We start from the raw sequence: 26,570 nt of genomic DNA on the forward strand, positions 1-26,570 counted from the left end.
TAAGACAGTCTTAAACCTGCAACACACGATGCTTGTTTTTCTGCTGGATTGCTAGCTAAATTAAAATCTTGTCATCGTATCGGCTGCGATACTGGCACTGATAACACTGCAGCCAATACGATGGCAAGATTTTAATCCAGCTAACAATCCAGTAAGAAAACAAGCATATGTGCAGCTGGCTTTAAATATAAAATTTGACTATGAATTTAGTTCTACGAAATATGCCAATTAGATGCAAGAGTTCACTGAGCAGTACGCGTTCAATAAGCAGTTGCACTGAATGTAGTACCCATTGTGTGCAGTCCTTTAATGGTTACTGCATATTTGCTGCGCGGCCAGCACGGCGTTTTCGTCAATTTCCAACGAACGATTCAAGAAATTGCAACAGGGTGCCAAAACTTGACTCTGTCAACTTCGAATATCTGGCCTAGTTTCCATCGAGGGTTTAAACCGGATCAGAATGTAAGAACCAACCAACTACAGTCGAGTATTCCCCTCTGTTAAGGCTTAAATACAAGGTACAGGGAATAATGAGCCGTCCAATCAGAGCTCTGATATGTAAGTTTGATATTAGATTGATATTGATGATTGATTAGTTTGATATTAGATTGATTGGATAGTTCGTTATTCCCTGTGTTTAAGCTTTAACAGTGTTTAAGCTTTTTATCATGTAAAATACGTATACGACATTCCGAGTAACACGATATTCCGAGCTAATAAAATTGTCATTAAAAAGTTACAGAATAGGCCTACAGGAACGTTTGAGTTTACGAACTAATAGAATAAGTAAAAAGAGTAGCGCCAATGCATGTGCCTAATGCTGATTGGCTCCGCCATTTATAGCGTAACTGTAGAAGAAGACGGCGTTAGAAAAAGAAAAGGTTAAGACGAGGAATTGCGTTATAAATATTTGTTGGAAATGGCGACTTCCGCTTAATTGGCGCCTATTCTCTTTATACATACTCTACGAACCAAAACAAAGTTATTGCATTGTCGTAATCATTGTAGTTTCTTTTTCCTACTTTTGGTTTTTCTTCGAAAAGTGAAATTTTTACTTGCAAATTTATGCCCTCAATAAAGAATATGACTAAGGACTAATTTCGTCCAATGGCCAATCATCATGAGTGTATGTTTTTGTTAATATGAAGGTTATAACAATTCTAATTGTTAACTTATGAGCCTAACTATATTTTAATGCTTTCCGTAGATCAAATTTGGAGATCTGGAAACAGATGAACGATTCAAGAAATTGCAACGAACCTTGAAACTAGCTGTACTGCAAAATGAACATAGCAAGAGTGTACACAATAGAAAACCATCGACTGTAATAACTTGGCCGAGTATTTCCAGTATTAATGCAGATACTTTAGATTCCAGTATTACAACACCGTTGCAACAAACTTCTTTGTTCAACAGCGAAGTCTTAACTTCAAGTAATAATTTGAGAAATATATTTTTAAAAAAGAAGAGCCACAATATTAAGCAAGAAGCAATGACTACATCTAGTCTCAAACAGTATGATGTCGAGAAGGATAATCATGTCGATCGGCTTGCTATGCCACCCCCAATGGGAAACACAATTTATCGCACTGTTCGGGAATCACAAAATGGTGTTTGTGCATTGTCAAATTGTGAAAAAGTGTTGCCTTCATTTGATTCATCTATATGCTCTTCAACAGTAAATACATGTTTGAAGAGTGCTCCCACCTGGATATCCACTAATACATGTGCTGATAGATCTACTGTACCAGAATATCAGAAAACTTATGTCTCACTGAGTTCTGTCCATAATTCTCAGAATATTGATCGAGTATTTTCGAAATGGAAAGTTACATTAAACAATTACTATGAATTAATAATTAAAGGAACTTTAGATTGGTAAGTACAAAATAAAATGCTGCATTAATATTTAATATTTAATGCATAAGTGTTAATGTTTATTTTCTTTGCAGTGGTAAGGTTGTACGTAGTAAACCAGTTATAAGAAGATACTCTGCAAAATGTGTTGAATCCAAATACAAGCATGTATATATTCTGACGGGGAATATTGTTGATGAAAGAAATGGTAATAATTTATATAAAATTCATTAAAAATTTATAGTTTACATTAACTCTCTGTTGACCAAGTTGGACTTTGAAGGCACAGTCAATTTTTTGATTGTATATTCTGGTAGGTAAATATAAATCTGTAAAAAAATAAGTAAAATGCAATCCGACTTTTGCGATAATAAACACTCGCTACAACTGTAAGTATGTAAGAATTTTTTTTAATGTTTTATAGTTTATAGTATAAAAATCTGCACTGAAACTCAAAGATCCATATTGCTAGTACAGAAGTACAAAACAGAAAGTACAAAATTTTAATAATTGATGGAAGATTAATAACTTATATTTTATTACAGGATTACCAGATTATATTCGCGGAAAATTTTATAATGGTTTTCCTGATGATTGGGAGAATGTTCATCAAATATGGAGGACATATGCCGAGCAAGGATGTCCAGTAACGTTTCGTTGGCCCACTCCTATTACCGACAGTGATGACGATTTAAAAAGCGAATTGACAGATATGACTTATGCACATGTAAAAAATAAGAACACTATTTCTGCAACGAAATATTGTAACTTAAACAAGTCTAATAAGATTGAAAATATGTACGATATATCTAAAGAGAAGGAAATATGTAATTATTCTACTCATAGTATTCCAAGTTGTGAAAAAAATTCTTCGTTTATAAAGCCTTTTATTTACAATTCTGAAAAAGATATAATTCCTGTTGTACAAATAAAGAATACGAAGTCTTTATGTGATGAAGCTAGTAAGCAAAATTTTAATTCTGATATAAATCCTCCATGCAGGAAAGTGAATAAATTGAAGGATATTCTTCAGGAAGATAAACTGAACATCATTATTAATAATTTGGCAGACAAGAATTGCCCTCCAAAGTACATCAACAAAATTATTGAGATGTTGGATTGTTTGGATTATGCAGTGTCTTACAGAACGGAATCGGAATGCAATAACGATTCGATGATCTCCACGAATCATGAAACATATAAATCAGAAACAATATCATTGCAAAAAAGTTCAGTTTGTGATGACAATCCCGTGAACACTAATAAGCTTCAAAACAAATCGATGGAATTAAAAAGCTGCACAATGAGACATTCCATTGATCCGGAATACGGAAACATAAAAAATAATTCTAATACTATCCAGTTATCGAATTCAGTAAATCTTAGACCTGAACTCGACAACAATTCCGATAAATTGGAGAGTGAGATTTATGCGGGTATACGCAAAATATCGATTGAACCAGTTTTAAAATCTAAAGAATTACCTGGAAAAATATATAAACGTAAAATGAGAAAAAAAACGACTTATCCGGACACTCAAAAACATGTGACGAATCTAATGTACAATACAAAAGAAACTAAGTCCAGTCATATGGCAATGAATGAAGAGAAAAAATTATTTTCAAATGAATCTTGCGTCAGTATAACAGAAGATGAAGTGGGAACAGCATACAATATGAGGAAGTGTCGCCAAACAATACCTATTAGTCCAAGATCACAAGAAATGACTTATTCCAATCGCCGAGAAATAGAGAAAAATTTTGAAATGTATGAGAAAGACAAATTTGTAACGCATGTGCAAAATAAATATCCAATTAATGCTTTTGACACACAAAGAGTTAATTCAGATGTTTTTACAAAGGAGCAAAATATTCCATATAGAGTTCAAAACAATGTACATTCACAGCTTGTTTCAGATGTTGATTATACCATCAATTCTGATGTCAACATTGTAACCGTAAGTTCACGAACAGCAGATAGAAATGTAATAGCATCACCGATTAAGATGAACCAAAACATAGCAATCAGCGAAAATAATGAGTTTTCTGAAAAATCCAATGTCTCTTCAAAATTACGTAAAGAATTTATCGAACAAACGAAAAACGATATTGTGATGAAAAAATCCAAACCTATCATAATCAGTTCGGTACCGGTAAATTTGAAGATGAGAATAAGTAAAGAAAACTTGAATACAACTGCCGAGCAATTGCCTCCCAAGATAATCAACAACGATAAACAGAATATTCGGCCGTTGGAAAACATTAACAAGAACTTCATGTCAATCGCTTCTGTAGTCAATGATTCTCATACGAAGACAATTGACAATAAAAGAGAGGTTTATCCAATAACAAATAATAATAAATTGCATGATATAAATTCTACTAATCCGACGACGAATTCAATAACTGAACAATCTAAAAGCAGCAAAGAGCAGTGTGGAGTTAAAAAAAATCCCAAAATGTTGACTGCGTGGATGCCAAAAGTAGTATATTATGCGAAATCAAAATCTGGATTAGGTTTAACTTTTCAAGGAAAATTAGTCAAGTAAGTTCTCTCAGATAATAGGTATATCTAATAATCAAATGATTACAGTTACATTATATATATATAGTAATAATTAACAATATATTTTATGTTTTTTCTTTTTATTATATAGTGAAGCTGGCCATGTTGTGCATAGAAATTATACGACAGACATTGTGTTGAAGCGATTATCAGCGATACTAATCGAATCAGTGAATCATGAATTCTTTGAACTTCTTGGAAATTTAAACGACAATAAGCATAGTAAAGTATCCGAAATCATTAACGTTGTATCATTGTACGTTGTAAAAAATATTTATCAATTAACAATATTGCTTTATCATATTTAGTTATTCCTAAGGAACTTGTAAAACAATGTCGTTATGGGTGTCCTTCGAAGATCGAGCAATTTTGTCTGACTTGGAAAACGTTGCAGCAAGGTAAGTTTTTAAAATGTATTTAACTTTTAATAAATATTATATGTTCATGTGTTGCATTTATTTTTGTTTTCTAGATAATATTCAAGAAATTAATCAGAAATCTCATGATGCGACAGTGGACTCACTGAATGCACCTGTTAGTTCGAGGGGACGTCATATTTTACCTCCGTTATGTTACTGGACAGGTGAATAGATTAATAATAAAAATGTGAAAGGATTAATTTTTTTTACAAAAATAGATAAATAATCTAAAGCTATTTTTACTATTATTTTTTTTACAGGTGAACGTATAACGTTGAAAGATAACAATCCAGTCTATAGTCCAGGCAATTCACAGAAATCATCATTACATTCACAGACTAATAACTTAAGAGAAATTCAAAGGAATATTGTGGTAAAAATTTCTATAATTGCAGAAATATTTACATCTGCTTTTATTATAATTGTACATATTTTGTTGTGAAATATATAGGACACTGATGAAACAAATAAACAAAATGGGACTTCTAAGAATACATCACAGAAGCAAAATGTAAATAAACAAATAATGCCTGAATCAAATACTTCAGATATAAATAAAAATCAAGTAAGTTTGTATAATTATATTTGTGTTAAAAATAAGTTCATTAATAAAAAGTTTATGGATTCTTTTAATTTAAATGATTGTTACTGAAAAGTCTCAAGATCCTAAAAAATCACATAAGGTCAATGCTGCGAACAATGCAAAGAGATCTGATAACTCGAGGAAATCTGTCCGTCGCAAACGACGGAAGTTGATGAGCTCTACCGATTCCAGCGAAGAGAAGCAAAAAGCATCTCGGCGAAAGGTAACATTGAAATCAATCAAAACAGTCATTTTGCTTATCATATATTTTCAAGAAAAAAATTATATTGTATCTTTTTTTTGCAGTATGTACGCAAACTTAAGACAAACAAAAATGTAAATTCAGAATCACGATATACCATGGCATTAAGGAAGCGGCAAAATGTCACATGTAATTATTATAAAAGTATTTCGCAATCAGAAGACGCCCTATCGGAAGACGAAGAATCGTTTGTATAATCTCGGACGGTAATTCCGTATATTATTTTGTATATTGATAACAAACACGCGAAAATTTAATTTAGAAAAAAAATATTTTTCTACATATTTATCATCATATATGTATATATTATTTTGTGAATGTTGAATGTTATTTTATTCTTTTTTTTTTTATAGTCGATACAAATACAAAAGATAATCATCTTTCGTCTTTATTCAAGGATTAAATAAAATCAACTGCAAGCTTTAACGATGTCAAGTAAATGCGACATTATTTTGAACAATTAAATATTGTACAGATATTTTCTTACAAAGACTTAATATATATAGGACAGATTTCTATAGAATATCTAGATCGTTAACGTGCTAGTTATGAATTAGTCCGAGACAAGTTTTTTAGTTATGTCATGTGAATCCATATATTTTATGAAGTAGCGTTATCATTACCGACAACTTTAAATTTATTTAAAACGGTCACTACCTCTTTTGAGACCATTTGGAATACTTTCATTTTTCTGATTGTGACATAGTCCAGGTATTTATGTATAGAAATCTGTAAATAAGCAGTATTTATATTCAAAAGATGTTATATTACTGATACGATAAGTAATTAGATCAATTCTCTATATTATGAACATGATGGCATCAATGAAAAATATAAAATATATCTTTGAATAATAATTCAGTTACAATAATTTTTCAACGCTATCTTATCAACCGTTAAAATATTATGACTAATATAAAATATATATCTTGATGACTAAGATAAAGATAAAATCTAATAGAGTAAAATATTATGATTCTATCTTGACTTATATATTTAATATCTTTCTATAGTAATTGATAAATAAAAACCGTTCGAAAATTATAGTAAATTCCAATTTTTTATTCAAATTATTTTTCTCATTGATGTCATGTATAGGAAAGTGAATCAAGAAATTGCAGAGCGTATTCGTGAGGCCTTCATAAAGTTTCCATAAAATTTTATTATTATGTACATAGGAAGAAACCGCGGAAATATTACATAATAAATAAATTACAGTACAACACCGTAGTTTATAATAATCAATCGACGATTCCTTTCTTGATTTGCAAACAAAATCCGCAAGAAAGTGGAATTCATTACGCATGTTGCATGAAACGATCAATGATCGATTCGACGCGAGCGATTGACGATGTTTTGCGACGCGTATTCTTACTATTTCATACATAGCATAATATGAGATGTAACTAATAAATATAAATCAGCTATGCACAATCCCGTTAGCTCTCGTCGTATAAAGGAGTACCATCTCCGCTGAGGGACATACTCCGTGGACTAGAATTTGTGTGTGGAGTACCTCGCGGAGATTTATATGATGGAGTACGTGTGGAAGGTCTACTTCTTCCGGAAGGCGTCGTTCTACCAGATGATTCGTCATAGCTACGCGGAGTTTTTCTAGACTCTTCGTATCTAGGCGTCGATCCGCTGCAAGCACATTTAATCATTGACGATAATCGAATGAAAAACATTGTCTTATATACATCAACAATTTTTAATTGAAAAATTGAAAACGATGTTATTTAATCCGTATTTACTTATTATACTTACGAGACTCGAGGACCGCTTTTTAAACGTGCCCATGCTTCGGCGGCCTTCTTCCAATCCATGGGATCACCGGAAGGAGTAGACAAGGGCGGTGTAGGTCTGTGCGATTGAGCAGATCTGTGATGGCTGGGTGTCATCGAGGGCGGCGGTGGATGTACAAAGGGCCCTTGATGATGGCTAGGGGTTTGTTGACCGTATCTGGGAGTGGGCTGGCTATGATGCGGCGTATGATGCGGCGTCTGATACGGGGTCATAAACGGAGTTTGACCAGATGGCGTGTACGGCGTATTGGGATACGTATGTCCTCCGCCATAGCCGGTAGTACTAGCCGCTCCCGGGGTGTGTGGCGGATAATGATGTGGCGTTTGATTCGCCACTTGTGATAACGAATGCAACATGTGATGTGGAAGATTCTGTGCAACTCGCTGTATTGCTTCTTGATTCATTCCTGAAACAATAGCAATTGTAATAGTAATTAACACATATATTTGTACATTTCATTTAATTTATGACAAAATCGTATGTACTTGTGCGTTTTATTTCATTTCAGCGAATGTATGCGAAAAAGTAAGTAAAATAATTGATAACATAGAATGTGTGTATGTGTACAAAATGACTTAATTTTGAAAAATAAAGTTTTTTTAAAATAAAATATACAATTTGATCTATACTATGATTTAAGAGTGACTGACAATAGTTTACAATGACAATAAAGACTTACCGCTGACTGTTCCTGGCGTAGTAGTGTAAGGTGTTCTAGAAGTCATCGCACCGCGCGGTGTACTAGGAGTGGATTGTCCAGGAACGGGATCCCTAAAATGTTCCTTGAACCAGCGTAATAGATCGCTTACTCTACCGAACATCTGCGCCCGAAATCTGAAGCCTTCGGATGTCACTGTGACATACTCGTGACGGCAACGAGTGCGCGGCAAATATGAGAGTAAGAATTTTCCAGGATAAGTCTGAAAGAAAAACAAACGAAATTGTTTTTTAAATTAAAAATAAAAAGATTTTCAGAAAAATGCTATGTTACATACTAGTAAAAAATTAGCTGTATATATACACTTATATATACTGTATATACACTTTACCTTAGCTGCTGATATGATGTATGGAATTCCATTAGGATTCTCCTTTTTCTGTTCTTTTAGTATCTCCTCCGCTTTATCCTTGATTCCCTCTACAGTGGACTTATAGTATTTGAAATCCAGCAATTCGGAGGCATAAGCGGCCATAGGATTTACATGTCGAGCGATAATTTCATCTAGATCTTCAAATTCCTCGTTGCCTATCCACAGGCTTTGTCCCAATGAAAAAGTATTCTCTTTACCCTCTTCACGAACGTCGATATGCTGTAAAATGTCATCAGTGACTTTCCACGTGACTGTCAAATGGTCGGCGCCTTTGCTACTCGGTCTCACTATTGCTTCGCCTTGCTTCATTGTCTGCATTAATTTAACAGTCTCGGCGAAACTGATATTATGGAAAGATGGATGGACGATAACGCGTTTCACATAAATCTGCCGCTGTTTTGCCTTCTTCGCATCCTCTTCTACCTTTATATCTCTTTGCTCGGATTCGGTGTCATAAAATGGATCTCGCTGTGGCCTGCACATTAAATTATAACTTATAATAATGTACACGGTAATATATTTTTAAAAAATTATATCACTATATTTTAAACTAAGATATATGATCTGTTTTTATTTTTGCAAACTTTATTCATGATTGCAAAAAGGATAGATCTAAATAGAAATACTTTATTTATTTATTAACATTATTTTGTATGTTTATATAATCTACTTACCTCCATTCATGATTTTTGTCAGCGAGATCGCTGCTCTTGCTGGTACATTCGACACTGAATCGGTCTACCTCAATTTTAATGATCCGGCAATGAATGATTTGTCCCATACCGACTCTCTCGCAGGGGTTTGCAACGTGCCGGTCCGACAGATTCTTGATGTGAATATAACCGGAGATACCATTGTCCAGTCGCAGTCTCACGCCGGTAGCTTTACCCGGACAAGCGCCAGCATCGAAGTGATTCCATACCTCCGATAATTCAGGAAAGTCGTTCTTCAGACAGAAAGGACATTGCCACAGACCAGTCTCTTCATTTCGCACCGGATTCGCCTGATCAAGTTGATCGCCCTGTGGTTTTCGATGACTGATGCCGACCACGGTAGCCAACACTAGCTTGCCGACGTAAAAAGTCTCGGGTGTTTCCTTTGTCAAAACATCGAACAATTTTTCCGCGCTCGACGATTGATATAATACACGGAGATCCTTGTATCGGCTGTTTAACTCGGCTCTGATATCATAGAGAGTAACGCATTTATTACCGAAACCTTGCCGCTCGAGTTCTTCTGCGAAAGCGTCGAGATCCAAATCTTTCAAGCGTTCTGGCGATTCGAGTATCTCCTCCAAAGCGCCGGCAGGATTGGCGTCTTCGTCGTCATATTCCAGTGCATCAACTGCCATCTTTCTAGCCCATTCATAAGTCTCGGGATGTACGCGTGAACCATCGAGCACTTCTACGTACGCTTCAGTACTGTCACCAAGACTATTAGTGTCGATTTTGATAAATCCAGCGCAATTGATGAATACTTTTGGTCCCATATGACATGCTGTAACTAACTGCGTTCTGTTCTCTAATCGTTGATTTGTTTGCTTCAGCATCTTGATCAATGCCTGACCTTTTCGTGGACCAAGACCGCAAACAAATTGAACAAGGTTGCCGCAGTATGCTTGTTGGACTGCCTTGTTCACATCTACGCCAACTTCATTCACGCGATTTACGAATTCCAAATATAGATTTTCCAGCAGTTCTTCCTTAGGTAACTGATCCTGCAAATTGTGATATTTGAGGCAGAGAATCTCTTCGTCAGCCGTGCATAATTGTGAGAATTCTACTAATGGATCCTGCATCCTTCTCGCCAATGAAATAGCCTGACGTAACAATTCCGGATAATCCCGAAACTCCGAATTTCCTTTGTTACTATTGGCATAGATCTTGGCGAGTTCATTGTCGCATATCTCCACCTGGATATTAGGAAACTGTTCTTCTTCCGATAAATGCGTGATACACTCCTTGATATCAGCAGCGATCATCATTGCTTCCCGAGACTCGCCAGCCACCACGATCACATGTGGCTTCTTCGTGGCTATAAAGTTCTTTAACGCTAGTAAATCGGCCTCCTTCAGCGTCTTTTCGCTTTCGCGATAACTGTTCTTGCGCTTCATCAGATGCGGTAAGCGCAGGTAATCTGTACATTCTCCATCAGCCGCGATCAAACAAGTAAAAGCTGCCTGCGAATAATCAGGCACGTAAGACAAGCCCATGACGCGCAGGCCTTTACTGGTGTCCCATTCCTCATCCTCTTCTTCGGGGAACTCACAGCTGTACGGCGCGACTTTAATCCAATTGTACATCTTACGGCAACACGAGCGCATCACGCATTCCTTCGCCTCAGCGATTAAATTTGCCCGCAACTCTTTCTTTAGATGTGGTATTACCATGCGATTAAGGGCGATTTCGACGCTGCCTACACGCAAGGCATTCCAATCTTGTACAAGTTTGCTGAACTCATCACGGCAATAGAGCTGCTTCATTTCGTCGACATAATTATTGCTGGTGTTACCCTCAATAGTATCACTAAGTGTAATCGTAATGAGTTTGTCCTCCTCGGCAATCATCAGATTCAAGAATTGAACACCTACTAAATCACGCACCGGCTTGTCCTTCAGATATTTCATTGTGTAGATTGGATGATTCTCATCAATCTCTTTAATGCCCTTCTTCGTTGGCTTCACAGACATCTTAGCGCGTTCCATGTACATCTCGCGCACGCATTTACGCACGAGCGGCTCGCGTGCCAACTGAATCGCCACCATCAGCTGAGCAGCCTTCAATACTTCTTCCGCAGTTTTAAATCGCGAACTGGAATACTCGGTCGCGATTGTCGTCGGTTCGGTTGGTTCCTGATCGACCTCGTGACGCTGATAATTATCACGCAGATTCTCGGCGTAGTGTTCGGGTGTTAGACCAAACTTTTTCGCTAAACCATCTAAACCGGCTTTTCGACAGATTGAGTATGGGCCGCTTCTAACAGCTTGCTTCAGCGTATCGTCGACTTCTTCTTCCTCCGGCATTTCTTCCTCCTCCGGCGGATCTTCTCCATTTTCTTCTGCCTCAGCAATTTGTTGTTTACGTCGCTGAATCCTCTCTTCTCGTCGTGCCTGCTTCTCCTTCTGTCGTACGGATTCCTGCATCGCCTGAATCTCGTGACTATAATACAACATGAAATGATTATAGACATCATTGAGCTCTTCACTTGTCTGCACGTTCTTCAATCGCTCAATATCGTCATCTTTAATCACTCGCACGTTATCTGGCAACGGTGCGTCCGGATTCTTCATAATTTCATCCAGTTGATAATTGCGCATCTTATCAAATAGTTTGAGCAGGTTCTCTTTCCGTTGGCTCAACTGACACCATTTCGCGTCAAACTTATAAACTTTCCACAAGTCATTAATGTTCAACTCGGGCAGCACATACTCCTTTCTATAGAAAGATATAAAAGGGACTTCAAAGTGTTGATTGCGCATAAAATCCAAGGCTTTCTTGATCTTGCCGATAGTCTGTGGTCCTTTTCGTGCTCGTTCCTTAGCCTCAGCATTCAAGTGGGCATCCTGAATGGAGACTGTAGGTTTGCAAAATGCTTGCTTGTAAATCCATTCTGCTTCGAGATCCAGTTCATCAGAACCTTCCTGAACTGATGTGACTGGTACAGATCTAAGTTGCATTCTTTCTGGTATATCTGTAGTACGTATCTGCAATTTTGAAACAGATTTCATAAGTGATAGATTTGGAAACAATATATTATATTATATTTATAAATATACAATATACTATTTATAAATATACAATAATGTTTGTTGCATTTTAGGCGACAAAACATTGTTAATATTTATATGTACTTCCTACATATATTTTTGTGTTAAATTTAAGATGTAATACAAAATTTCTGTATTATAATCCAAATTTAATTATTAATTCTTATATTATGTATCTCAATATAGAAATTAAAAATTTTTTATATTATAATACTTTTCTCTATATTCTAATATTTTCGAAACTATGCAAAATATAGAAAAACTAAATATTTAAAAATTCGATATAAGATTTGTAAAAAAAAAAATATGTTACATTTACCCAATGCCACTGATTTGTTGTTTATATTATAATACTTTTAAAGACAATGCATAATACAAAAAGAATAAAATGTATTCAAATTCAATATAAAAAATACTGGTACATTTACGCAACGCCGCTGATGTTGTTTAGCATTACTACATATTATTATGTCGTACCTCATTATCCATATCAGTAAAGTGACCGCGTTTCAATTCACTAGGCTCGTAAATCTCGAAGATACTCTTCCTCGTGGTCTTTTTCTTCAACTGCTTCTTCGGTCGCCGCGGCCGTTCAATATCAGCATCTTCATCCATGTATTCATCTTCTTCTTCTTCCTCTTCTTCCTCATAATCCTCTTCGCCGTATTTATCAAATTCATTATAATCAAAATCAACACCAAAAATGTCCTGTGCTTCTTGCAATGCTCTATAAACAAGAAAAAGATATTCTTTTATCTAAATAATGTAAATTTAACTTATGCTAAAGATAGATAGATGTTAATATAAATATTATAAAACATTTTAAAAAATCATTAAATATCACAACATACGCATCAGAAAATATTGGCTTCTTTTTCTTTCTTTTCTCTGCGATAGGTCTACCATCATCGTCAACAATAAAATCATCCGCATCAGTGTATTCGCCTTCATCACTACCTTCCTCAAAGGTATCTGCCTCCGGCCTATGACTTCGTTCACTCCGTCTTTCGTCCTCCTAAGACCAATACAAAGAAATAAATAAAAATATTGCACTTTTGTGTATCGCAGACCTTACACAAGCATTACATACCGTAATAACATCCCTTTCCTAATATAAGTATGCATGTGTATTTAACAAATACAAATGTGACACATATACATAGACACGCGTTTATATTTGTATAATTTACGTAAAATAAGAATTCAACAAGAAGCAACAAAGTACATATTACATAAACGAATATTGCAGATAATGTTATATAAATTTTTAAGTATTTTCCCAAAATTAACACTCAAAATTAACTGTGTCGAATTTAATATTCATGTGACTTACATCTCCGGAACCTTCAAACAATTCATTAGCAATAGCGTCCCTTTCTTCATCTGCTTCTTTTTCTTGTTCTTCCTCTGATTCCTCATCTTGGATTCTTCGAAGACGTTTAAAACGTTTCTGTAATGCAAAGTAAAATATTTAATATTGTTTAATTAACATTCTCTCTATTTTTTTTAAGAATAATCCAAGATGTATAGAAGCATACTCTTTCAAGCTTAACGCCTAAATTTTCTTCAATCAGATCGTAGTCTTCATCTTCCAAGCGATCATCAAAATCCTCATCATCACTTTTCTTACGCTTCTTATGATGATCAGAACCGTCACTGTCTTCACCTTCGCTTTCCTCTATGGGATTGTCATCTATCAAATCTTTCAGTTCCTCGCGCAACTGATCCTCATCATCTATAAAATATATCGTATCAATGTTGCACACCATACGTATACATATGTACAAATACAAATAAATTATAATTCCAAAAATTAATATAAATTAAATATGATGTATTAGAAGTAAATCTTTTTTAATTAAATAAATATACATATAAAAAGAATAAGATAGAAACAGAAAAAAAATAATGGTCCACGTATTCACTGATCAAAATATGTTTATATTGTACACTGTACAGATACATACATAAGTATGTAAATAAATAACAATTAAAAAAATTAATATTAGATATAATGTATTAGAAACTAATCTACTAATACACATATTAAAAAAATAATAGCAGTGTTTATTGGTCCTTATTATCTATAAAATATATGTATATAGTATAAAAAAATATATATATGTTAATGCTGTACATCATGAATATAGAATAAGATCTTCTACATAAAAGTCGTAGATGGTCGTGGAGTGTTAAGTCGTAGGAAACTGATCAATTCTAATCGAGTATTCTCCTTATATTCGATTGTGATTGGTTGGTTTCCTACGACTTAAGACTCCACAACCATTTACGACTTCTGTGTAGAGAACTTTTTAGTATTATTTTCCTAGGAAAAAACCTGGCATTAGGGAAAAAAATGTTTTTTTAAATGGTATTCCATTTTTTTTGCTCTAATCTGTTTTTAAAAGCCTCTATTTGATATAACACAAAATATAAATCACTTCTTTTTAAAAGATACATTCAATTACAGAATGTCACTTAATACTACTTAAATTTTGTTTAGCATTTTTAAAGCTAAACATGAAAAACAAAATATATTAAGCATTTAAAAAGTTAAAAAAATATACAAGCTTAAAATAATAATGAACATTTTTGTGAAAGTGGAAATATACAAGAAATTAGTAATCAGAAAAAATCTTTATAAATAATCAATTTTATTATTTACTTCACACAAGATAATATCTATATTGTAAATATAATGTAAATTGCAAATAAAGCATCAAATAAAGTAACTCCTGCAATGCTTTTTGCAATATCAAATAAAGCAATTACAAGTTCTTTGAATCTTCTACTTTTAAAATCTTTTAGACAATTTTTTTCTCTAGCAACTTGAAGGTATAATTTCATGTGTTGCTATTCCAGCGACTAAAATTTTGTAGTACAAGCGTCAAACATTCAAACACTGCTGCATCTTATCGAACAGATCTTATTGGACAGCGTTGACCACAATATATGTAACCTAATCTATTCTTTTTCTTCACTGCTGATCCAGATAAAAGAATTCAGTGCAATTGGAATAACTTAATTGCTAATAATAATTTGAGATATTGTTATAATAATTCTATGACAAAAATCATTATTTAATCTTTTTTGTCATTAAAACGGTCAGTTTAAGTGGCTAGTGAAAATGCATCTTAATTCTTATTTCTTTCATGTAGCATGGAACATTCTAGCAATGTTGCTGAAATGTTCCATGCTATCTGCATTCAGTAGCATGGAACATTTCAGCAACATTGCTAGAATGTTCCATGCTACATGAAAGAAATAAGAATTAAGATGCATTTTCACTAGCCACTTAAACTGACTGTTTTAATGACAAAAAAGATTAAATAATGATTTTTGTCATAGAACTATTATAGCAATATCTCAAATTATTATTGAAATATTCTATCTTATTTACTTAAGTATTTTTATACAAACCTTTGTATATATAAATTAAGATATAATTAAACTTAATATATAATTAAGTTTTTTTAACATTAGTAAAAGAACATCTCTCTGAGGCTCTGTTTTGTATACTGCCAGTACTGAAAATTTATACATAACATAAACCAAAAATTTTCAATACTGATAGTATAGAACAAGGCCTGATTAAATTAATTATTAATAAATAATAAAAATAACTCTAAACAGTTATTTTTGTTAAACAATTCTTATTGAGTGCAATAATGAATTAAAAAGAGAAAGCAAATAATAAAGGAGAGAAGGAAAAGGAAAATAAATCAGGATTACAAAGAGATGAGAGAAAATTAGAAAAAAAGGGGAAAAGAAATAAACAAAATATTTCGAAATTACTAAATAAAAATCAACAATTACTTTTAGAGCAGATTTTAGAGATTCCAATAAAAAACAGCAAACTATGAAATAATTGGAATAGTTTATCATCAATAAATCGGCATCTGTCAAGAATCATATACATAAAAAAAACCGCGAAAAGCTTGCGCAAAAGAAAACTTTCTTTACCTTCCTCCTCGTCGTCGCTCTCCTCCACCGCCTTCAACTTTCTCAGTTTTTTCTTCTCATTCTGGTCCAACTCCTCCTCACCCTATAATATACAATCGCACACGTTATTAGTACCAAATGTCATTGCAGCGCTTCGTCGTACAAGATTTTTGCGTAGGACCTCCCGTAGCGAGAAAATGGAAAGAAAAGACTTTACCTCGCTCACGTCCGCTTCAGAGTCGAGATACTCTGCCATGCTTCAGAGTAACGACGATTTAATCTCGTGTAAAATTTTGTATGCGTTGCTTCGTCTCAAAATCGTATCGTTTTAAAGAATCAGCAACACGACGAAATAACAAGATCCTTCAACGTCCACCTTCTTCCATATTCTTTCGTAGAATGGCCTAGAATGGCCGGAGAATATAAGGTATGGCCTAGTTTACATTATACACTTGATACAGATACTAGAACTAGTAACTTTCTATTGAATAATCTTAATTTCGGCGATATGTTAAAACATATACATTTAATTAATCATTATGATGTATATTATATCAATTTAGTACATCATTCTTTAAATACATTGCTGAAATTAAAATAATTTAATAGAAAGTTACTAGTTAACGACACAGTGCACGATGTAAACTAGGCCTATTTTTATTTTCGAGAATGCGCACTACGCGCAGCTGTACATTCTGGAACATGGCAACTGATTTTTGACCAATCAAAACGTTGCCCCAAATATTGTAAAAAGAAATATTGGTCTATTTTTGGTTCCTGAGTATCAATCATGAAACTTTATTCCTAAGATGGAAAGTGAAAAATAAAAATTTTTACCATTGAAATTAATAGAGAAAATTTTCATTTTCTATCCTAGGGATAAAGTTTCATGATTGGTCTAGTTTTCACCGAGAGTTTAATCCGGATTAGAATGTAAAAGCAACCAACTACAGTATTCCTTGTTATGTCTATTGCACATTGGATGCGATAAGCGACGAGCGATATCCAATAAGAGCTTTGCTTTATGTCGTCACGAGAAAAAGCACAGCTTTTATTGGATATCATCGTTCATCGCCCATCGCGTCTAGTGTGAACTAGACATTACAATCGAACGACAGGGGAATGTTTTCTCGATGGAAATTAGGCTATTGATACCCTTCATTAGACTACACTAGAACTTCGTTTCATGCTTTTATCAAATATTAAACATGTACCTATCTCACTTTAAGTTCTAAAAGTTCAGCTACAAAAAACAGACCTCTTAATTGCTAATATGGCTGTGTTCCAAAATTCACTGCCAGTGCTAAAAATGTATAATATACGCCGATAATAACATAGGCCGATATATTGTATATCGAAAGAATAATGACTGCAGAGTGATTGGTAGCGCTGTTCCGCTGTAAATTTTCGATCCATGATGGAACATCAGCTTATAGGACTTGCACACAATAGAACAAATATTAGGAACAGGAATACGTATTAAGATTTCAATCTATCAGATATCAGTTACATCGGAATACACGGTTTCCAGTAAGTTGGAATATTAATGGCCGTGTTCCAAAATTGTACTAAAAATCTGTAGTATACGTAAAGACTTAAACACAATAGACGAACGAGCTGTCCAATCAGAGCTCTGGAATAATATCGAATTTATATATCAGAGCTCTGATTGGACGGTTTGTTATTTCCTGTTGTCTGTGTCTATTGCCTGTGTCTATTGTGTTTAAGTACGTAGGATCTAAAATACACAATACGGAAATGGAATGGAATTGTTTACAATTGGTTTACAACGAATTCAGAAATTTTAGAATACAGAGTGCCAGAGAGAAGCAAAAAAAAATAGAGAAAATATCGTTTTATCACGTTGGAGAGAAGTTTGAAAAAAAAGAAACTAATTTATAAAACGGAAAGAAATACTCTTCCTCTGATTTTGTTAAACGGATAATTAACGAGAAATTTTATTTCTTAATCACACAAATATGATATAATTATTTCTTGTAGAAAAAAAAATAAAGATACCGATATGTCTACTCTGTTGACAGAAAATAACTTCGAATGTCGGTTAGTTTTATCTGTTTTATGTTTGTAATAAAATAAAGTAAATAACAGAAATGATTATGAAAAAGAAATTTGCTTAGAAAGTTGTTATATTCTATCATATACATTTAAATATATCGAAAAAGAAATGCTTTAATAATGATTTGATATTTTATTTAGGGTGAGTTCTGTGCTAAATAAGAATGTTCAATCTTATGGAAAAATGTATATGTTTGATAATTGCAGTGAAACATGTTGGAATTCTGATGCAGTAAGTAACCAAGTTTTATTATGAATCAGTTCTTCATATACTTGACTATATATTTTAATATGACAAACATAATATAACATATAATATAAATAACAGGGAAGTCCACAGTGGGTTCTTATTAACTTTAAAGAAGAATGCAGTCTTTCCAGTTTTGAGGTTGAATTTCAAGGTGGATTTGCTGGAAAAAATTGTCATATAGAGGCTGGTAATGACAAAAAGGAGTTAATAGTTGTTGAATCTTTTTCTCCTGAAAATAAGAACAAACTACAGCGATTTAATTTAAAAAATCAGGTCAGAGCCAAAGTTTTTAAATTTGTATTTAATGAAAGCACTGATTTCTTTGGCAGGATCATCATATACAATTTATCATTATATTCGTGATATCCATTTTAATGTCTTAATTATAATTCTGTACATTACAAAACAAGTGTTTATATAAACACAATCTTTGTAAAACAATATTTATTTTAATAAAATTTATATTACAATTTATTATTTATATTACAATTTATTGTTTGTAAATTATAATAGAACTTTTTATAAATGTATATCTAATTTGTTTAATCATATAAAGATTTTTTGGGCTATACGAAGATGATTTTGCATAACACAAACTATTTTTTTTTTAATTAAAATAGTTTATTTTATATAAAATGATTTATTCTACTTAAAATAGTTTATATTATATTATATATAAAATGGTTTATTCTATTGATAATGTAATTAAGTACAATATTAATATTACAAGTATAAATCCTAAATGCTTGATAAAAACGATTATTTCAACGTTAAGAGAAACTTATTAGATGATTTTTTTCATTGAGCCTCGCTTTGGATTGGTTGAGCACTGGGTGGTCGAACTGAAGAAAGAAACACAAATATTTGTGATACTATTTGCTTCCACCTGCTATTCTTATATTTTATCAGTCTTACTTGTGCAGGATAAAGGTTGAAATTTTATATCGTCAACAGCGAAGCCTCCATTACTGGCGCTTCCCTCAAGAATAAGTCGATATGGAGTTCGCGCTTCAATTGCCACTTGTGCCGCCATCCATACCGGTCGTGGATTATTTAATCCTTTGGCTGTCAATGACCATAACTACAATAATAAAATTTAAAGGTTTAGAAAAAAATGAATCAAAATAAACCACATCTCTGTTTCATAAAAAATGCTCGTTCCATGCATTTAATATTAAAATTGAAATTAAAATTTATTTTATACCAGAGAGCTCAAAAGAATATACAATAAGTGATATTTTAAATATTATATTCAGTTTTATATGTAACATTCATACCGGTTGCTCCTGTTCGCCTTCACTCTCTCCCTCAGTTTCTTCGGTAGGCATTTTAATTACTCGTAGAGTGGTAGACTCCTCCACGCCAAAAGCAGCGAACCAAAAAGTGAAACATACAAACTCTTCATCGGGCGAAGCATTAATGATAGGCGATTGTAATTGAACCTTCGTTGATTCCTTGTTTGTTGTAAAGATGTCAAAGAATACAAAATCGCCAGGCGCACCAAAAGTTCTGTCCAATAATTGAGCCGGTCGATGGGTCTGAAACGCACGCTGCCACATTACAGCACGGTTATCAGAAATAGTTATGTTCTCCCATCCACATAAATCCTTCTCAAAGCTACAATCTTCTAGACGAACGACTGCACTCGTTGGTTTCACTGTATGTAAATATAAAACATAAATTTAATGTATAAAATTAGGTAAGAGAGAATAGTACTATACTTCAAAAGAAATAAATATTTATTTCAGAAGAAAGAAATGAGAAAAAGGGGAAAATTATTTACCACTGCAATTTCCGGTATAAAAGGAGATATCATCAATTCCTATGCTACCAGTAGCTCTGTTTGGACCCCAAGTGCCCTCAAATACGATATTAAAGTCTGTATTTTGATTGATGTTAGCTTGAGCGTAGTTCCATGTGGGACCTTGATTATTGTATAATTGCCATATAGGTTTAGCTTTCGAACTATCACTCTCTGTTTGCACGTATAATCGCAAAACTCCTATAAAATTAAAAACATTGCTCGCATTGTATCGGTAAATTGCATTCATTTTGAAAGGAATCAGACTAACAACAATCAATTCTATTGAACTGAATTTTTAGATTCTCTATTTTTTTTTAAAGATAATACCATTTAAATCAATTAAGAAATAAAATCATTGTAATAAAATCATTAAATAAGGAAACATGAAATCTAAATCATAAAAAGTTACAAAATTAATTATTCATTTCAAAGATAAAATATTCTCTCTCTCTCTCTCTCTCTCTCTCTCTCTTTCTCTCGCTCTTTCTCTCTCTCTCGATCAAATATTTCGATTTTTTTAAACTCTACCTAAACTAGGTCCTGTGGAATCAATGAAGGGCTCGAACATAAAATACCAAAATGTAATGCAGAGCGGTTCTTCGGAAGCCTTCATCTGTCGACTGACTAGCTGAGCGGTACCACCTCCAGATGATCGTGGACCACCTCGAAGACGTCCAAGGCCCAAAAAATATTCATTGCGTCGATTAATTGTGTGTCCACTGCTGTACGGTTTCCTTTGATTCCTCGGGCCTAACACCTGAGTAGATACTCTTTCCCAATCGACACGATCTGGATCTCGTGAGTTAATCCACTCACATTCATCAATCTCAAAGGTGCAATCCCGCGATATCGGAGCAGCCACTTGAGGTGAAACTATCAAATCAATACAAAGGGATTAAAAATCGGTTTGTGAAATCAAGTACTGATCGATGTAATGAAGCAAGAGATGAAATATTAGTTTAATGTCAAAATGATACATACTATTTATTCTTTCAAAGCGTCCCAGATTTGATTCCGAGATTTATTTCATATGTTAACTTTTCATCAAATTATAGGTAAAAAAACAAAAAAGATAACACTGTGACTCATAATTGATGTCTACTGATTGCTGAGAGTCGAGACATTTGCAAGACATAGGCAACGTCTCGACTGTCATCAGTCAGCAAATTTAAATTTATTATGTATATCATAGTATTAGCTTTCTTGTTTCCTTCCTTATAATGCGATGAGAAAACAATTTCAAGCAGAAAATTTGTATCAGTATATAGGATAGACTTCAGAATCGAATCCGGAATGCTTCGAGAGATTAAATGCAAATCAGCCATTTTAATATTAAGCTAACATTTTTAAAGCAGACTCAGATCTTAAAATGTGTTTGAAGAAAAATATGATGAGACCGCCTTATATACAATATCATAAATTTGGAAACACTTACGATTTTCTCGCTTTTTATGTACATTAAGGTATCTTGGCGAAAATAATCATAAAGAAGTTTTTGCATTTTAAAAAGAAAAAATAGAGGTTTTTTCTAAAGTAACAAATTTTGTCTATATGAAATTTAGTTCCTGAATTACATTAAAATTTCCGATGAAGTCCGCATTCTTCGTGGCTCTATGGGTTAGATTATCCACTGAGCACATCTCCAGGTGGCGGATCGGAGGACGTCCGGAGGAAGTATCAGTCTCCGGGTGTGAAACCCTGCATGAATCCCTCCGAACAGTGGTGGCTATAAACGGTTCCTCAGATATAAAATCTTGCATGGGGCCAAGGCGTGATCCACTGCCGCGGATCACCCTCCCCCCACCAAGTTGGGAGCTATCTAGGCGAGAGTTACATGGCACTGAGGAAGCAGTGTCGCTGTCAATGGCTCTAGGGAACCGGACGAAATCCCAGAATATTTAGCCTTACCCACGCATGTGGGGCTCTGCGTGAGCAGCGTGAGTGGATCATTTAGTTCCTTAGATACTTGTGGGATCAAAATGGATCTTAGTCGAACATCAAATGAAGTTAGCATGGAGGTCGAGAATTTGAACAGCGGGACCTTGGAGACCGAGGCTGGAATGATTGCGGCTGAAAAAGCTCGTTTAGGCCCTGGAGGCATGGCGGTCTCTAAATCAGGATCAGCTGACACTGAGGATCCTGTCCTTTTAAGAAGAATCGCAATAGAGCGGAAAAGAGAGCCAGGCGGGAGCGGAAGAGAGCTCTAAAAGGGCTCTTATCTGCCCTGCAGGTTCTCCTCGCACACCAATTAGGTTGACTGAGGGGCACATCAATGATAAACGTTGGCTCCAATGAAATCTCTCTTTCAATAGAAAGACTTATTGTTAGTGAAAGGAGCAATAGGACCCAAAGTAGGACTTATGCGGACGCCAATTTAAAGTTATTATATTATTTAAAGTTTTATTTTTTTCTTCCTTAAAATGCGTTTTTAAAAACTTCTATATTTTTTTTCATCGAGATATTTAAGTTTTTGGAAAATACAAGAAAACCGTAAGTATTCCCGAATTTATAAAATATATTTTCAATTTATTAGCAAGAGAATCTCAACTTACTACAATTAACATTTGTAAAGATAGTTTTACGCGAGCAAATATGAAATCTAATTTCTCGTTTTAATGTAAATTTTAAATAACACTTAAGAACCTACCAGGGCAAGCACCTGGCCCATACGAAATATCATCGATTGCGATGTCCCCCATGCCAGTGATTCCTACTGATGCTTCAAAAACTAGCTGATAATCATCGAGGGAGCTGATTGTAACTTGTGACATGAACCAGGCATTGCCCGCATTTCCGGACAGACCCCAAATCTCTTGTAGCTGTGTATCTGAACTGCGAAAATGACGTAGAAATAACTTTAGGTAACCGATTCCAGTTCCAAACATGTGGAACCAGAAATGCATGCACATTGGTGCATCCAACATTGTTGCTGGGAAGCTCGAACTTATGAGTTTCGCCGTGTCGCCAGGTCTTCGCGGGAATCCGGAATCAATGAAAGCGTAACCACCGGCTGTGGCACGGTCGCTGGAACTATCCATTGCTGGACCGGTCGTGGGATTTGCGCTTCCACGACTCTAAAAATATATATTCTCAAACTATCAACATATAAGCGCTGAATAATAAAGTTACATAAAACTTAATAGCACTCACTATAGTCCAGTCGAAATCATCTTCCGCATCATTGTTCCAGTCACAGAAGCCAGCGGCAAAATTACAGAATCCAACGCACGACGTACCAGGCTGCAGATCTATGTCGTCGATAGCGATATATCCGCGATACAGACGCGATGGATCCGTGGAGTCTACTGGCACGCCTTCAATAACTATCTAATTGGCAAAATTTTTATTATTTTCTAGAGACACTGATAATATTGATAATATTGATAATCATGAAACACGAAGCGCTGAAAATATGAGCAATATATAGAAAATTATAGTTTAGAAGAAAAATTTGGTATGTTCCAATATGATGAGTTGTGACTTTGACAAATAAATTATATATTTGTAAATAAATTTGAAAATCTCTCTAATATTAATTTTTTCATCGAAATTTATATCTTCAACTTATATCTATTGAACAATCACTACGCTATTTGAATAAACTACAAAAGCAGTTGGAAAACATGATATATTTCTTCAGTATCAATAATTTTAACATAAAGCTAATTTTCTGTACTAATTATAGAACTTCGTGTTTACTAATTAAATTTTGACTGAATCAAGTTACAATAATGTACCGAGTGTAATTCAGGATAAGTATAAAGTATTTGAGCCTGCTGCCATGCTCCGAGCGTGTAATATTGCGCGTGCCACATTACGCGCTCGTCTACGATTTCTGGCAGATTTGCCGGTTCGCAAGACACTGTGATATTTTCTACAGGCAATTCCTCTGTCACATCTGGCTGTTCCTTTTTAAATGAGAACGCGTCCGTTCCAACATGAAGCAATACTCGTAGTCCTGCGATACTGAGACCGTCCATGGTGTATTTGAACATAAAACAAGTGCCAGATACCCCGGTGCTGCCCAATTGCGGACTGTGTAAAAGACCTCCGGAACTCTTGAACTTCACATCCTTTGAAGGTACCTGTGATGTCTCCAGAAAGGCATATCTAATACATTAATTTATGTTCAAGATTATCCAGTAACACAAATGATAAATATAACATAGCAAAACTCATAAAAATATATGTGGCATGATGTATGTATAATAGAAGAATTATGTATCCTATGGAAAGGATATATAATTTTTTTACAACACAAAAGAAGAAATCCATATCCAATTTTTCTAATAGTCGTAATCTAATATAATTGCAGTTAAAGGACAAGAATCTTAATTTAATACTGAAGAAAATATATGATTCTTGTTATATATTTCTATTATATTAATTAAATGGCAAATATCTTCAGCGACTTTTTTACCCTCCCTCCATTGAGCCGCTAGCATCGCCCGATGGTCCACCCAACCAGTTGGTGCCCATTCCAGTTCCTGAAGTCCAATCCAAAGCACCATTGCCATTTTGCCATTCGCAAAGTGGCATTGACGGTGATGGCCCGAAATCGCAGAAGACTTCCTCGACAGTGACCGTCGGAGGTGGTGCAGTAATCGTAGGAAATCTTACAAACGTAAAATTGCGAACAGCATATTAAATTAATTGAGTTCATGATTAATGTCTTAATATCTTTATATTGTAATCGTATAAAATTTTATCAAATTTATCAAATCATATTTAAAGTAAAAATTTAATTAAAATTAATTGAAAAAATCTAATTCTGTTGCATATTTGTATCTCCGAGATTCATGAAAAGCACTCTCTTTTTTTGCTTGTTACTCAACAGCTGTCGATATTGAATACAATTGATATCTCAATATATTCAATACAAATATTTCTAAAGAATGAAAAAATGTTAATCTTCTAAAGAGAAAAATCTTCTTTTTTAAAAGGGAAAGAAACCTTTGTGTTGAAGGATCTCTTTGCGCCAACGTTGTGGGTTGTGGAGATCTAGGCGGTAAAGACCTTTCCGTGGTGAAAGGTGCGGTACTGCGAGTCGGTAGGATATCCGGCTTGCCTGGCCACTGCCTGGGTTCGATACGCTCTACTTCGTCCAGCGGTTCGCGGTCGCGATCGACAGAATTGATGGGAGATTGCCCTGAGTCGATCAAATCGATGGATTCTGGTCCATCAATTGAAACGCCGTTACTCGCAGTATTTCTTGTCCAAATAAGATTAGTAGAGTTAGCATCTACAAGATCTATTTGTTCTCCGTGCATTGCCTTCAAGGTAGCTGGAGGATACCAAGTCATACTCCACGAAGGATATGACCAGCAGCTTAATAACAAGATCCACCACATCTTTGAATACGATTACGTTTCTTGAATTTATTTTGTCTACAAAGGACGAGTGAATTAAAATTAAAATCAAGGATTCAATTTGTGAAAATTTTACTACGAAATTTTAGTTTTCTCACAATCCAAAATAATCCTAAATAATCTTCTATTTTATTAAAATAGAGATTAAAGTCTTTTTAGAATGTAAATGATTTAATGAATACTAATTATAAATATATAAAATATATAAATGTTAATAGCTAAAAAAAAAGATTGAAATTAAAAAATTTGGCCCTTAATTAAAACATTAAAAATTCTTAAACATGTTTTTACTTTCTTAACATTAAAAGAAGTAGATGCAGAGTGTCCTAGAATGATCGCTAAATATTTCATGTGCTGATAGAGCGGACTAAACTAATTGTAAGTAAAAAAATTTATCATGCAGTTTATCATTTGCAGTTTTTGCAATAGTTTTAACAAAATATTAATTACTAAAAATCGTCAAATATTGATTTTCAATTAATTTTTTATTCAAGTACTATCAACTTTACAGAGCAAGAGAGCAAAAATTGTTTAATTTCTTCTCATACAGTTCTGAGAATTTTTCAGAATTTTTTATCAACTTTTTAGTAATGCATTTTCTTATTGTATTGGCAACTATTTTTACCAACATGAGAAAATGCGATACTAAAAAATTTTCAGAACTCTATGAGGAGAAAATAAATAAATTTTATCACTTATTGTTTTTCTATAAAGTTGAGTGATAGTACTTGAATAAAAAAAATTATTGAAAATCAATATTCGGCGGTTTTTAGTAATTAA

General features: G+C 34.0%; 4 protein-coding genes and 1 long non-coding RNA gene across 6 annotated transcripts; 2 read left to right on the plus strand and 3 right to left on the minus strand.

The window, feature by feature from the left end:
* Positions 1-687: 687 nt before the first annotated feature.
* LOC105144838 (uncharacterized) lies at positions 688-8,109 on the plus strand. Its single transcript, XM_011054039.2, has 12 exons — positions 688-1,126; positions 1,208-1,878; positions 1,953-2,065; positions 2,403-4,401; positions 4,514-4,644; positions 4,731-4,820; positions 4,895-5,005; positions 5,102-5,214; positions 5,293-5,406; positions 5,498-5,647; positions 5,731-5,892; positions 6,040-8,109. Exons 1-11 carry the CDS (start codon positions 1,121-1,123, stop codon positions 5,881-5,883), a joined length of 3,651 nt encoding a protein of 1,216 aa, XP_011052341.1. The 5' UTR covers positions 688-1,120; the 3' UTR covers positions 5,884-5,892; positions 6,040-8,109.
* On the minus strand, positions 6,829-16,727 carry LOC105144845 (transcription elongation factor Spt6). Of its 2 annotated transcripts, XM_011054052.2 has the most exons (12): positions 16,509-16,727; positions 16,313-16,394; positions 13,888-14,084; positions 13,683-13,799; positions 13,440-13,457; positions 13,201-13,364; positions 12,827-13,076; positions 9,258-12,286; positions 8,542-9,058; positions 8,172-8,412; positions 7,454-7,898; positions 6,829-7,330 (listed from the first exon to the last, which is right to left on the minus strand). In XM_011054052.2, the coding sequence occupies exons 1-12, from the start codon at positions 16,545-16,547 to the stop codon at positions 7,126-7,128; spliced, it is 5,304 nt and encodes a 1,767-aa protein (XP_011052354.1). In that variant the 5' UTR covers positions 16,548-16,727; the 3' UTR covers positions 6,829-7,125. The 2 variants fall into 2 exon arrangements, with proteins under 2 accessions (XP_011052354.1, XP_011052362.1); XM_011054060.2 differs by lacking the exon at positions 13,440-13,457.
* LOC147910409 (uncharacterized) lies at positions 14,939-16,306 on the minus strand. The gene is made up of 2 exons (XR_015548458.1): positions 15,770-16,306; positions 14,939-15,329 (listed from the first exon to the last, which is right to left on the minus strand). It is a non-coding gene; the product is annotated as an uncharacterized LOC147910409 (long non-coding RNA).
* A 1,533-nt stretch (positions 16,728-18,260) lies between the features above and the next one.
* LOC105144859 (nuclear receptor 2C2-associated protein) lies at positions 18,261-19,091 on the plus strand. The gene is made up of 3 exons (XM_011054071.2): positions 18,261-18,352; positions 18,509-18,599; positions 18,696-19,091. Exons 1-3 carry the CDS (start codon positions 18,315-18,317, stop codon positions 18,978-18,980), a joined length of 414 nt encoding a protein of 137 aa, XP_011052373.1. The 5' UTR covers positions 18,261-18,314; the 3' UTR covers positions 18,981-19,091.
* A 220-nt stretch (positions 19,092-19,311) lies between these two features.
* Positions 19,312-25,773, minus strand: LOC105144869 (MAM and LDL-receptor class A domain-containing protein 1). Its single transcript, XM_011054082.2, has 10 exons — positions 25,375-25,773; positions 24,842-25,036; positions 24,159-24,531; positions 23,572-23,748; positions 23,069-23,495; positions 20,950-21,294; positions 20,401-20,619; positions 19,895-20,274; positions 19,533-19,698; positions 19,312-19,459 (listed from the first exon to the last, which is right to left on the minus strand). The coding sequence occupies exons 1-10, from the start codon at positions 25,770-25,772 to the stop codon at positions 19,416-19,418; spliced, it is 2,724 nt and encodes a 907-aa protein (XP_011052384.2). The 5' UTR covers position 25,773; the 3' UTR covers positions 19,312-19,415.
* Positions 25,774-26,570: the final 797 nt, after the last annotated feature.

This window comes from Acromyrmex echinatior, chromosome 2 (assembly GCF_024713525.1).
Source record: "Acromyrmex echinatior isolate Ae372 chromosome 2, ASM2471352v2, whole genome shotgun sequence".
NCBI classification, from domain to species: domain Eukaryota; kingdom Metazoa; phylum Arthropoda; class Insecta; order Hymenoptera; family Formicidae; genus Acromyrmex; species Acromyrmex echinatior.